Source organism: Nestor notabilis, unplaced genomic scaffold, assembly GCF_000696875.1.
Source record: "Nestor notabilis isolate BGI_N333 unplaced genomic scaffold, ASM69687v1 scaffold13660, whole genome shotgun sequence".
Lineage (NCBI taxonomy): Eukaryota > Metazoa > Chordata > Aves > Psittaciformes > Psittacidae > Nestor > Nestor notabilis.
Window position 1 is genome coordinate 129,566 of NW_009911704.1, and position 14,136 is coordinate 143,701.

The window sequence follows — 14,136 nt, forward strand, 5'->3', positions numbered from 1 at the left end:
ATATGGGAAGCCTGCTATGAGGTCTCCACGCAGCCTTCTCTTCTCCAGGCTGAACAGCCCCAACTTTCTCAGCCTGTCTTCATACGGGAGGTGCTCCAGTCCTCTTATCATCCTCGTGGCCCTCCTCTGGACATGCTCCAGCAGCTTCATGGCCTTTTTATGTTGAGGACACCAGAACGGTACACAATACTCCAAGTGAGGTCTCACAAGAGCAGAGTAGAGGGGCAGGATCACCTCCTTTGACCTGCTGGTCACGCTTCTTTTGATACAGCCCAGAATACAGTTGGCTTTATCCAACTTTATTCACTCATCCAGGGAGAGGCGAGCAGTGAGTTTCTGAAGGGACCCAGCATCCTCCCTTTGCCTCTGCCTCCTGTTGTTGGATGGTTGGATGCCTGATATGGGATTGAGCTCTGAAAAATCTGCCCTCAGGAGCTAAAAATTTTGGCAAAGCGGGTGCTGCTGGTGTTTATTTTGAGCCCCAGCATGCTGGTGCAGAGGCACATGTAATTCTCACCCTCTGGAACTGCAGCACTTGAAGCCCACGGGACAGAAAGATTGAGATGTTCGAAAGAAAAAGGCCTCCACAGAATACGAGATTAAAGTGGTTCTGTTCTGGCACATTCATATGTTTTACTGTAGGAGCAATGAGGAAAATCAGATAAGAATCACTTCTTTTAGCACTCTCAGAGGGAGGGAAAGGGCATCCATTCATCCATCCCACTTCTGAAGCCATGTTGTGAAGTTTATCCTCAAGTACTTCATATATCCTGCTAAAGCAATGTGTCCTTGCTGGAAAGTGCCTTCCCTCTGCCTTTCCCTTCTTAAGTGTCAGGGATGCTGCAGGATCACACATTGCAAGTTTTAAGGCAGGTGTGCTGGCTGAAAACCCTTTTGGTTTAAGTTATTTGGCTCAGGTGCCGGGCATTGCTCTCCCTAATGAGGGATATTTGCATGGAAAAAGGACTGGAGCTCCTTTGAGTTTATTTGCTTGGTTGCTTCTCACAGGCCGCCTCTCTCTGCAAGAGATGTTCTTATGGGCTGTAGAAAGGAGGTAAAAGATGACAAAGGAGCTTATTGCAGCCTTGCAGAAAGGCTCTGCATCTCCTGTACCATTTATGGTACCCTGGTAGATCATCTTTCCTGAACCACAGGCAAGATACTTAAGATTGAGCCCCACCATGTGGAAAATGAGGTTGGGCTGCCTGGCATGGAGCTGCCACAGGAGTCCTGGAAGGACCCATGCTAAAGGCTGATGTTTAGGCTGTTATTTGAATGTGTTATCACAGCTCATTCTGTGATACAGCCTATTCTTCCGAGACACACAAATCAGAGGGTACAGTAGAGCCAAAAGCTGCTCCATAAATCCACTTGTTTGTGCAGCTCTGTACGCCCTCAGGGGCACTTCTGCTTCTCTAATAATTATTTATACTTTGGAACTAAGCGCGTGGCTACCAGGCACACTAAAAAGACACCATCACCTTGTGAATTCCATCAGACTTTAAATGGGATCTTTCCGGTAGCACTGGGATAATAGTCAAACTAATATATTCAAATTAAATCCCTTCTATTTGCTCAACAACCCATGTGTGTCCTCGGGGATGCAAAACAGCTATACCACAACCAGGCTCCTGTTCCAGCTGTGAGACGTGCTAACAGCAGACTTAGTGTCTTTTGATGTGCATGGAAGCAGCAGCTTCTTCTGCTCCAAAGTCTGGGCTCAGGACAATAGGGCCATCATCAGTGGGTCACCATCCTGCTTGAGAGCCTCTCTGCTAAATCTGCAGGGCAAATGTGCGGTTGGGTGCTTCAAATTCAGCTCAGAAATGACTGGGTAAGATCATCGCGGTATTCCCAGCTTACTGGTGAATGCTTATCCATGTGAACTTGCTGCTGTTGGGTTGAAGACATCACCAGAGCTCCTCTTCTCTCTTTTCTCCCTATCAGGCAAAGAAGGGCTATCAGAAGACTATCCTGGAAATCAACACACCCAAAGTAGAGCAAGTTCCTATAGTCGACATCATGTTCAATGACTTCGGAGAAGCATCACAGAAATTTGGATTCGAGGTGGGACCAGCTTGCTTCATGGGCTAAGAGCCACCTGAAAACTAGTCTCCAAATGAGCAACCTCGTAACCTCATTGCGCCATTTAATTAATTAAAAACAAGAAAAAAAGAGAAAAAAGAATTCCTTGTCACATGCACGTTCTGAAACTGGACAGCGATGGGTTATTTTTTATCCCCGTTTCGTTTTGTTCCTCATCCTGCCCTGGTTCCTCCGCTCCCCGCGAGGAACCATCCCACCACAGAATCTCATGACCAACCGCTGCACGTGTGGCCCAGGGACCTGGCCCTGTGCTGCTCCCACCGCTGCTGCTCCATGGCCACCCAGCAGGCCCCACCGCCAGCAAAGGCTGCTGCTGCTTCTGCTGTTTCATCTTCTTCTTGCCACGAAGCGATACCAAGCACTTGCCTGTAGATCATTGTTTGCTTCTGCGGAAAAATGGAAGAACCTTGAAACTCCAGTGTTCAGCTCAACGTGGAAATCCCGGCACTCCTGGCTCCAACCCAAACCTGTCAAAGCTCATTGGAGGCATTTTGTTGACTTCCAGCAGATTGGGACCAGCTCTAGCAAGTAGATGTCATGGTCACTTCCAGAATATTTAATATCTCCACTGAATCATGTAATTCCACCTTTTACAAAATTACACCCCATGAATTTGGTAGGGAAAAGTCGCACTGGGCATCTCTCTCCCATGTATTAAAGGTGCTTATATTTTTGTATGTTTGTAAGTAAATATTTGTATTGTATATTATTTTAAATGCTGAAATGTTTCTGGCTTCAAAACATGCATGTGACCCTGCCCAGATTGAACCCAGCTCCCTTCCCACCACCACCCAGGCAAGCGTTCACCCAGGGACACGGTCAGTGGCTCTCAGCAAACCTGCTCCTGCCTCTTCCGAACCCCAACCCTGGCCCCGGAGGGTCTTGTAATTGTACCCAGGCACGAGCCTTGGCAGGATGAGGGCCCACAGGGTGGCAATTCCATGTTGTAGAATGATTCCTTTCAGAATAAGGAAGTTAAAGCCACATTTTAACAAGGTCTCTACAAAAACCCTGATGTACAAGCAGGATCTGCTTTGAGTCTCTGCCTTTTTATCCACTTGCTTACCTTCACATCCATGTTTTAAATTAATTCTTCCTTTTTTTTCATTTAACATTCTTTTAAAGTAATAATGATTTAAACCCCCCCTCCATTCTCAGCGGCAGATTGCAGTGGCAAGGGAAAACCCATTGGTCCTCTCTGAATATAAAGTGTAAAGAAAAGGAAACAAAAAGGTGCTTTTTATTTTTACATGTCTCTGTGGTGCTATCTATTTGAATGACTTTAAGAGAACACTGGTGATACCCTGCCATTGGCCAATCTCCCACCAGCTTTTGCTTTTTAGCTGCTTTCAACGCAGACTGGAGGCTTTTGCTACAGTCTTTGATTATAAATGCATGTCCCCTCTGTACTTGTTACGTAGAAGACCCACTCGTTCCTTCGTACGGTCCATGTAGAAAAAGTATTAAGTGTTCACATCTTTTTTTCTCCTTCTTCCCCAAGAATATCGCTGCCTCTCAGGCAGTGGGAGCCACACCAGATTGTACCCACTCGCTGCATGTTTGTGGTGCTAATTTATGTAGTTGCTGGCTGTCCTGATGCGATGCTGAAGCCGGGTGGGATGCCGCCCGCCGCGTTCCCGGGAGTCTGCAGTTCTCTTGGTCTTCCCACGGTGGCAATGCCAGGATGGGGTTTTTCTTTTCCCATGCAGCGTTTTCGGCTCGCAACCTGGTGGTACCATCTTCTTTTTCCATGTGTTTGTCTGTGTGTCTTCCCCCTGCCCGTTTTCCTTGGTTAGATCTCTCAGCTGGAAAATAGATGTTGCAGGGTGCTTTTTTAATTACTTGGCCTGGAGAATTCCAGCAGCGCTTGAGCCAAAGGGGGGCTTTCACCGTAAAGGAAAAGACATCACATTTACTGTGAAGAAAGGCCTATATCTGATGTCTTCTCCCCCCTCCTTCCCAAGCAGAGAGCAGCAGCAGCCAAGGAAGGGAGGCGAAGCCGTGCTGGAGGCAGCGGCGATGCCGCGCGGTGCTTGTCGGTCTGGGAGAGCCATGTCCATCCCTCTCCCTTCTCCTGCTCTGTTCTCTTACATTATTGTTTTTCCACTTGGGGGACAAGAAAAATATATAAGGTGCTACCCTAAACCCTGCAGACTCCGGCAGCAAAGCAGTGAAAAGAAGAATATGATAATAATATATAGGAGAATTCAGCTTCTCAGTCACCTTGGCAACAGCCTTGTTCAGGAGCAGTGGGAAGGTCAGGAAAGGTTGCACGTTCCTCCCTGCAACAGAAAAGCCATATCTTGATGTATGTACACATGTGTGTGCCTGCCCAGGTCATGTGATTCTGTTATAAATTTTCATCAAGGGAGCTTTTTTCTTTTATTTTTTTTCCTTTTATTTCATTGCTTTAAGAAAAGAAAAAAAAAAAATCCTCTGTCGAGTTCCACAGTGTTGTAATTGTACTGAGCTCCCGACTGTTCTGATTCCCCCAGACCACTTAGCTACGGTATATTGCAATAAAATTACTACTTGTATTTGCAGACATTCTTTTTGTGTAATTTTATTTCCCTCCTCCCTTAATATATATTGACTTGAACAAATGTTGATAAGAAAAATAAAGCCTATGGAAAAACAAATTCTAGTACATAAGGCCCTTTTTAAACTATAGTGTCAAGTGACATATTGTACATTTCTTCAAAGTCCAATAAACATGTCATAAAATTTAAGTGTAATGCCCATAAGAGCTATTTTAAAATATTTTAAACCTGTGTAATAAAGGAATAAATGTAATAGATTTTTTCAATAAATCAAGTTTACTGTTTCCACCGAACCCCACATGATGTGAATGTCTTCTTGAAGTTGGTTGCAGCAGGATCTCCCCACGACCCCTCTGCTCAGTGGAGCCTGAAGAGTTCATCCGAGGAGCAGTGACAGTGCTTAAAGGTAACGTATATACTGCAAGATACTAAACCCAACCACCAGAGAGAGAATTTCCAGGCCTGGAATGTTTTTTCTCCCCTCAGTGAGAAACTCCAATCAACTCAGTGCAAAAATCCAACCTGGGGATTTCAGTGGAACCTGGATGAGGAAATCAAGTGGCCGCCGGCTCTCCACCTTCTCCACTAGCACCCAGGGAGCCTTTGCTTGGTCCCGCGGTGTTTGCTCTAGATGATCTTCTCACCCCAAGATGAATTCAGGAAACCAACCCTTTCTCCAGCTTCTCGGTGAGCTCCTCAACCCCCAAACTCATGCCCTGGCCCCAGGACACTGCTGCATGGATGTGCTAGGGGAAGAAATGTGAGGGACACTCTGCTCATCCTCTCCTCCTTGTCTCCTGTGGGTTTCACTCCAGGGACATGCAAGAAGGTTATGGCTGTTCTGGAAACCACCATAAGTCACATCATCAAATTCACCATCAGCCCCTGCTACTGGACTTGCATCACACTGGGTCCCACGGTCTTCTTGCAAAGAACATTTGGTTGGTGCTGCTGGTTTGCAGGTTCAAGAAGATGCTTGGACTTTAGGAATGTGTCCTTATTTGCAACCCTTCAGGTGCGTATAGTGCACACACACACACACAATCCCACTCTGTGCAGAAAGCTTAGTAATGACCCAGCTGTGTTGTGTGTCCCATCAGCTTCTCCCCTTCATTCTTTGGTTGCAATTAGTGGTAAAACTCATATCCAAGTGGACCCCTGAAATGCAGAGGTACCACAGCTGCAGAAAGAAACTAGGAGGGAAATAACTTTAATTGCTTAGACTTAGCTAGAAAGATTTAACCTAGATTCTGATAATGCTTCAAGGTGATACTAAACTCGTTGTGCTGACCTGTCAGTTGTGATTTGTATTCAATCACTGCTGGTTGCAGCAAAGACTTTAGCAAATGCCTCAGAACCTTACTGCCAAAAAGAGCTTTGATCTGCCATTAGGAAAAAGCAGAGATCTAAGAAAGGATGTGACTGGTTTGGCACTGCCAGACCCAGCAGCTGTGGCATGTTTTTCACCTCTGTTCATGTAACAAAGTCAGTGATTTGGTGTTAGAGCTACAGTGCAGGAGCTCTGCCAGGTGAAATGCGGAGGGTAATTTTGGGGAGCTCCACAAAGAAAACAGAAAGCAGCCGTGTGAGCACCCGAGAGAGCTCAGTGTTGGGGTGAGGATGGATGGGGCTGCTCAACCCAAACTCACACACCACAGGCAGCAGCTGCCTCCTGTGGTGTTCTCTCTAACACAGGGGCTTAGTGAGACCTGGAATGCTGTATTTCTGTGTATTAAGAACATGAAGCCTGAAGAGTTTTTCCCACCCAGATACTTGAGCTGACCCGGGCATGAGGACGTGTGCGTTTGCTCCCTGGCTGGTTCCTAAGGTAGAACATCAGTGGCTGTTTGAGTGCTTCCTGCCTGTCAAATGGGAATTATCCTTTGGATGATGCTTCAGCCCTGTTCTGGAGGAAGAGGCCGGGTCCTCCTGCTGGCTGCATGTCTGTTGGCTCCCTGTCTTTTCTCTTGGAGTCTCTTGGCTTTGCTTCAGCTGTTGGAGCACTGGATGTCCCTAAAGCCCTGCCAGGACCCACAGCCTGGGCTGGGGGTGCTGAACATCGGTGGGGCACAGCTTGGCTGTATATAGTGCTCCCAGTCTGATACGTGCCGTGCAGGGACACACTGTGATCACACGGTTTGCTCTCTGCAAGACAGGACAGCTTTGGCTGGGATGCACCCTGGTCTCATCTCTCAAAGTGATGTTCCTCCCAGCTCCTTAAATATGTGTTTACATGAGACTGGTAAAAATAATACTGGCTAAAAAAGAACTGGTTAAATTTAGAGATGAGATCCTGAGCATCTCTCCCCTATGGTCTAGGTGACTTCGGGCAAACAAGCCAGAAGAAAAACTGAATGGGTGTTTTATACGAAGTATTTGGCTTCCTTAGTGCAACTAAAGCTCTCCTGGGGAGAAAGAAACAGCAGGATGAAGTGGGAGGCTATAATGAGAAGGGGAGAAGAATATGCATGAAGAGAAAGTGTAAAGCATTGGGTAGGGGGAGGCTTTTGCAGCATATGAGCCAAGTTAGAGCTGTTTTCATTCTTCAGCTGCTTTTTGTCCAGCACCTCCCCACCTGGGCCTGGTTTGACTTGGGTTTTATTAATGTCTCAATCAAAAGGCTAGAACTGACCTGACCCACAGCTCGGGGGAAAAAAACGGCTCCTTGTGACTGTGAGTGAGAAAGAACAAGTGAGCTGGAGATGCCTCCTGGCACTTCACCACCACCTGAAAATTAAGCTGCAGAGTCTCCAGCCAAAGCTAATAGAGCACAAATCAAACGTGCTCCCTCTCTCTTCACACCTTGCACAGGAACGATGCCACTTCAAGTTCACTGCTTTGCTTTCCTGCCAGCCAGGCACTCCACCAGGCAGACAGCTCCCAGAGTCTGGGGGTATTGTTTAACGTGGCTCATCCGAGCAGGTCAGAGCATCCCGTCCTCCGCTGGGATGCAGTGAAGGAAGGGCAGGATGCGGCCCTGCTGAATCTGAGTTTGCCTGCCTCAGCCACCTCTCCTGCTCTCCCTCTGCTCCACATTCCCTGCTCTGCCGTGCTGCACAGTGTGAAAGCAGCAGGTGGGAAGCAATGGTTTAGCATAAATACCCATAAATTATCATGTCACAGCAGAGAGGGCTTCTGCTTCTCCCTTCCTTTCTCTTTTCTTTCCATGTGTTTTTCTTACTTTAAGGCTAGAACAACCTTGGAAGCCAACCAGGGCTGATGCTCTCAATATCTGTCAGTCGCTGTTCAACCAGTGCTGCTTCCCTGCCATTACAAAATGGCCCAAAACCATAGAGCTGGAATGCTTTTCAAGGCATCCAACTTAATCCAAGCTCTGATTTCAACCAGGAGGCACTACTAGTGCTGGAGAGTGCAGAAGGGCAGCTTCATGGATTGAGCAATGACAGGAAAACACAACACTTGAATAACAGAGCTCACATTCAGTGCTTACAGCTGAGTACCGGGATGCGCAGTAGCTCCATACTGCTTCCTCTTGGGCTGGGCTCCATCTCCTCTCTAGAGGAGCAGGATCCTGTGCCACTGAGGATTGTCTACCAGTGCCAAGCTCTGGCCCACCAGGATTATCCTGCAAAAGCATCATGGAGCAATCCTTTGGATTGCTTCAGCCATGGCTATATTTTGTTCTTAACTCATCCCTCCCTCAGCCCTTCCAGCTGGAATGGTGGGCCCCTGACTCACCGAGGAGAGCTTCAGCACCAGCATCTTCTCTTGGGTGCAAAACCAGCCTGCTGGACCTGGAGGCCTCACCGGGTTTTCTCCAAGTCACAGCACTAAAAGCTGGGTTTGCTTATCTCCAACTCAGGGGGAGTGTTGATGTGCTGTAGTTTCGTTATGGCACCTATTGCCTCTTCAGGTATTCCTTGTAACTTTTCTGGCTGCAGATATTTTCCTTCCTGGAGCACCATGGCAGCAAAGTGATTTTCTCAAGCGACACAAACTCAATAGCTCAGGCAGACCCTGCATGTTTCTACCTTCTCAGCAAACAAAACTTAGCAATTTATGCTTGTATTTAATGGGTTTTCTCAAATAGCCCAGAGCAAAAATAAACACCCCAAAGAAATCAAACACATGAAAACCCTAAAGAAGAAGCTGTTTTTCTCCTTCGGAGAGAAACCAACACACTTGTTCTGTGAGAGGTGCATAACCAAGAGAGCTCTGGAGCGCTAAAATTACATCTTGTAAGGCGCAGGCTGTCACGCTCAGAGGCACCCCTGGAATCACTGCTCGACACAGCTGAACACGGAGAGCAAATGTGCCGTCCCCGGGCCCTGTGCTGGGACTTCCCGTTCTCATCCTGCCTAATTACTAATATGTTAATTTGACTACAAGATGTTCTTTGCAGAGCGTTTTCTGCACCACACTTGGCTTTTTTCCGCTGCTCCTCAATACGTTTTCCTGTTTTCTCCATCTCCTCAGCTCAGGCAGGGCAAAAACATGGGCTGCACTTGGGGGACTTTTCCCTGAGCTTTGGGACAGCCCCTCATGCGGCCAAGCCACGATCCCAGCCCTGCAAAAGGTGGGTGCTGGGCTGCAGCCCCGGGGATGGGGGCGGCTGCAGCTGGGCATAGCCAGGCATCCTGAGGGAAAAGATGCTCTGACTGTGCCTTCATAGGTGGAAAAACTTCCCCTGGGCAGTGAGCAGGGACCTGGACATGGTGGGGGGGTCCCTCTGCCATGGGTGCCATGTACATACATGGTGATTGGCTTGGTCTCAGTGCTAATTCCCATCCAAACATCTTCCTGGGGCTCCCAGAATGAAGCCTGGCTTGGGAAAGTGCTGGTGGGACCCAGCCTGGAGCTGCTCCTCGCTGCTACCGGCTGAGGCTGAGCTTCAGGAGAAAGCAGGAGCAGCCACCAGAAAACAAATTGTGCCTCTTTCAGGTTTTCCTTTCAAGAGGCTGATCAGAGCCCCTCTTCTGCTGAAACGGAAATCAAAAAGCTGCCAGACTTGAAGCATTAATTAAGATACACAACAGGGAGAGAGGGGGAGAGGGAAGGAGGGGAGCACCTCTCCATGAATTATCTCCTCTAAGAGGAAGTGTTTGTGCATTCCAGATGCATATCCATCATTTTGGTGGCGAGTGAAAGGAATTGAATCAAACTGCAAAGGAAGTTTGTACACCAGCATGGATTTCATTTTCAAACTTGTATCAGGCAAAGATTAACCTTGCTGAAGGGCGTTAGCGGCACAGGGAGAAGGTGTGAAATTAATCCCTGTTATAAGTTTCTTCAGGAGGAAACGCCAAGCACTATTAAATATTTATTGTATAGAAATACCTCCCCCCATCCCAGCTTTCTTTCCTGCTTTGCATTCTGGTTTCTAACCCTGCCCAAGCCTGCCCAGCAGAGCAGCTCACCCGGCTCACACTGTGAGTGCGAGGTTGGTTTTATTTTCTCTTCTGTAAAGAGAAAGGTATGAGGAATAATTCATCTGCCACCTCGATTTTTTCACTCCCTCCCCTCCAAAGATTGATACCGTTGCACTTAAAGGGGAGAAAATCAAGTTGTGCTGATCTATGACCAGATGCTATTTATTCTCATAGAGTCTCATCTGCAATTTGTTCAGCATCTCTGGAATTAAAATCCCTTTGCAATCTCCCTGGCTAGCTGAAAATATGCCATTTCCCTCCCCTTCCTTCTCAGATGTCTTCTCCCTCTGATCAGGGCATGATCTTATACACAATGTGATTCTGCTTTACATTCAGACGGTTGTGGAAGTTTTGGACCATAGATAATGCTCCCATGCAGCTCGGGCAGAAGGAGTCTGAGGATTTTGTTTCCTTTTCTTCTTTCTTTTCCTTGTCTCTTTCTATCTTTCTTTCTTCAGATCTTGGAATGGGTGATAAATTAATCATTTCTTCCCCCATAGCAACCGCCAACGTACAATATGGAGCTGATTCCTTCACACCTGTGAGTTAGACTTGGAGCTGACCCTGCAAATGGCACAGAAAAGAGCCTCTCTCGTGGATCCTGAGCTGCCTGTGAGGAACGAACCCGCCTTGCTCCGAAACATGGCTCAGCACGTTAGTCCTAGAAAGCAGCTTACGGAGCTGCTGTCCCTCCTGTGTCCCCAGTACGCAGAGCAGGCACAGCCTGGCCAGCTGAGCCCATGCCCAAGTGTACTTCTGGAGCAGATGCAGCCTGGCTTCTGCTTCTTGCAGGGATGAAGGTGGTTTGCAGGGGTATTTTCTACGTGACAGGATGATGGGAATAGGGCTGGCAGGCACATGTCCTGCAGATCCTGCCCCAGCTGCCCAGAGCTGACGAGCTGTGATTGGCAAAGCTGGTTCAATGCAAGGCTTTTCTCCTTTTCTTTTTCTTTGCCTTTCTGATTAGAAATAGAAAGCAGCTGAGGGGGGGTGGACATGAGCTGTCCCACAGGGTCCTCATGGCTTAAAACCACCCATGGTGGACTGAGCTGCCCCTCCTGTGCTCTGGATAACCACTGCTTGTAACTCGGGGCTGCCGGCCAGGAGGGACAGGAGCATCTTCAGGCCACCAGTTGCACCTGCCTGACTTTGCCAAAGTAAGTGGGCTCAATGTCCTGGACCTGAGCTCTGGATTAGCCCAAACCCATTATGGGGGCTGCGACCTGATGGGACTCCATCTTGGGGGTAACAGAACCCTCTTAATCTGCTCACAAGAGGCTGCCCGACCCCAGCATTGCTCCGCACACTCCTCTTGCTGCTCTGAAGCCTTCCTCCTGCTGCCCAGGGCAAGGGCTGGCAAGGATTCACAGACCCCATTGCGATGCATTTCCCTATTGTTCAGAGGATCCCTCCTTTTAATTTCCACTACAAATATCAATTTGTGACTGAAAGAGGACCCACCTGAAACGTCTGTCCCATGGAGTCATTATCCACTTGAAAAGGCTCTTCTGGGCCTGAGCCAAGCCCTGCTCGTGGCTGCATTTCTATTTATTTTGTAAAAGTGAAGGATTTCATGTTGTTTTGTTTCTAATTTTCTAGAGAGCTAACAGATTGGCAGGAGAGAAAGCAGCTTTCAGGAGAGGCAGCTGCTGAATAGCAGATAGCATATAAAGCTGTGAGTGTAATCCAAGCTTTACCTACGGCCTTATTAAGATCTAGATGTCTTATTTGCAGGCATATATCCAGCTGGATTCCGTATCAAGTTTTGTGATTTCTCCCTTTTACCCCTCCCCTTCCCCATATTTTTTTTTCCCATCGCATTATTTTCTGCCTCTTGCTGGAGGCAAGAGCCTCGTTTAATGGGTACACATGTTGCACTGAGCAACATCCTCAATTTAAATGGAAATTCTATCAATAACAAATGCACTATCTCCTCACCCAGGAAAGGGCTTAGAAATACCATCCAGAGGTAAAAAAACCCCGAGCTCCAACTCATCAGAACAAGAACAGCCTCAGTCCTTTCACAGAGGCAAATTGCAGTTAATAAACTGCTCGTTTGTTTACAGCCAAGATGGTGTAAATGATCTGGGAGAAATATAAGTTCAGCAATCAAGCCTCAAAAATAAACTGAAGGTGGGGAGTGGGAAGCTCATTAGACAGCTACTATTATTGTTGTTTATTGCAGCCCTTAAAGACTTTATCTGAAAAGAGAAGCTAACTTGGGGACAGGAATCAGAGACAGGAGCTACGGGAGCAAGAGTCCGGATCAGATGTGAGTAACAACCAAACCCCTTCTTGCAGTGGCTGGGGAGGGGATACTTTAAATGACTTGGTCAAGGGCATGAGGAGTTTGAAGTGGATATAGGGACTAAACGCATGGCTGGGTCCCAGCCTTTCACCTTCTCCAAGTCTGCAGCTTTCTCTACCTATTTTCTTTTCTTACGAGTCATAGAATCCCAAAGTGGTTTGGGTCGAAGGGACCTTAAAGCTCATCATCAGCTCCAGTCCCCTGCCACGGGCAGGGACACCTTCCACTGGAGCCGGTTGCTCCAAGCCCCTGTGTCCAACCTGGCCTTGCAAAAAAAACGCCACAGCTGCTCTGGGCACCCTGTGCCAGCGCCTCAGCACCCTCACAGGGAACAGCTTCTGCCTCAGAGCTCATCTCAATCTCCCCTCTGGCAGGTTCAAGCCATTCCCCTTGTCCTGTCCCTACAGACCCTTGTCCAAAGCCCCTCTCCAGGTTTCTTGTAACCCCTTTAGGCACTGGAGCTGCTCCAAGGTCTCCCCGTGCCTGACTCTGCACTTCCTGGGGCAGAGATTTTTCTGTATCATGTAATGCTGTGGATGCCTTGGAATGTGGCCCTGATGTCATAGAATCCATATAACTAGTAATGAAAAGTGAAATGGGATTGAAATACATGTATCCATTTTCTTGTGGGGAAGGGGGACAAAATATTGAATCTTTCTTCCATCATTCAAAATCCCAGAAATCTTCAGAAATGGCTCTTCTCTCGATGAGAAACTTCTCAAAATGAGAAACTTTGCCAGCTGTCCATATTGTTAAAAAGCCATTTTCTCCTAAAAGAGATGCTTTCAGGAAATGTTTTCAGCCAGCTGTAAGAATAAATCATTAAGTATTGCTTCCTTGGACTGATGAGATCTATAGGCACTGTATGGATGATTTACTGAGAGGTTTGCAGAAAGATGTTCTCTCAACTGTGCTCAATGAAGCCAGTCTGTGCCTCCTCCCAGCTGGTGCAGAGCCCTGATGCTCTATCGATGCCAGCAGCACCATGTCCCATTGCACCAGGTGAGGTTTTACTGGTCAATTCATTTACTGCTGACCAGTCCGACGGGTCCCGCGGGTCCCTGACCCTTGGCTGTGACAGCAGAGCCTGAGCTGCATCTACTGTCCATGATGGGCTCTGCTTCACATGCACCTGCTGCAGGGCAGGCTTCTCTTGCACTGTGGTGCACAGAGGGGAGAAGGCTCCAGCTGCCCCACACATGGGAAGAAGTTCCCAGTCCCTGTCCAGATTTGGGGTGTAACTGATTTTCTAAACCTGTCAAGCTTCATTTATCACTATGATGGATCCTCTGCCCATATGTTTCAGTACCAAAGAGACGGAGCCTGCAAATATCTGCTCACCCGGGATGAATAATCTTGGTTGACAGGCAATCAAGAACAGATTAGTATTTTCGTTGTCATCAACAACTCTGAGATCCTTGGTGAGAAGTTTCCATGTCCCATCTTTCTGTAGAGCTGTGTTTCATCTCATGATTTGCTGATGCTGCTAGTGCCATTCTCTTTTTCCCTGTCAACTCGGTCCCAAAGTGCAAAGCTGGTTGCAAACCCCAGAAATAACAGGAGCAGGGCCTTCCCCTCCTGTCATAAATCACAGCAGGAAAATGAAATTATAGGAGCTTACAAGACCCACCAGGCCAGGGCCAATGCTGAATCCATCAATCCTGTGACATGGCTGGAGCTTAGGTTCCAGTTTAGCCCTTTACAACTGGTGCTGCATGCAGGAGGTATTTCTGAGCCTATGGCAATGGCACTAGGGAGGAGAAATAATACACAGTCATCTGTAGTGTGTGCC

General features: G+C 47.6%; 1 protein-coding gene across 1 annotated transcript in view; it reads left to right on the plus strand.

Moving 5' to 3' along the window:
* Window positions 1-2,164, plus strand: part of LOC104406894 (collagen alpha-1(V) chain) — a gene marked incomplete at its 5' end in the record, with an annotated part of 104,397 nt that extends 102,233 nt beyond the window's left edge. The window contains one exon of the mRNA XM_010016014.1: window positions 1,948-2,164. Within this exon, the coding sequence (XP_010014316.1) occupies window positions 1,948-2,094 (147 nt within the window). The remainder of the gene's footprint in view (window positions 1-1,947) is intronic.
* Window positions 2,165-14,136: the final 11,972 nt, after the last annotated feature.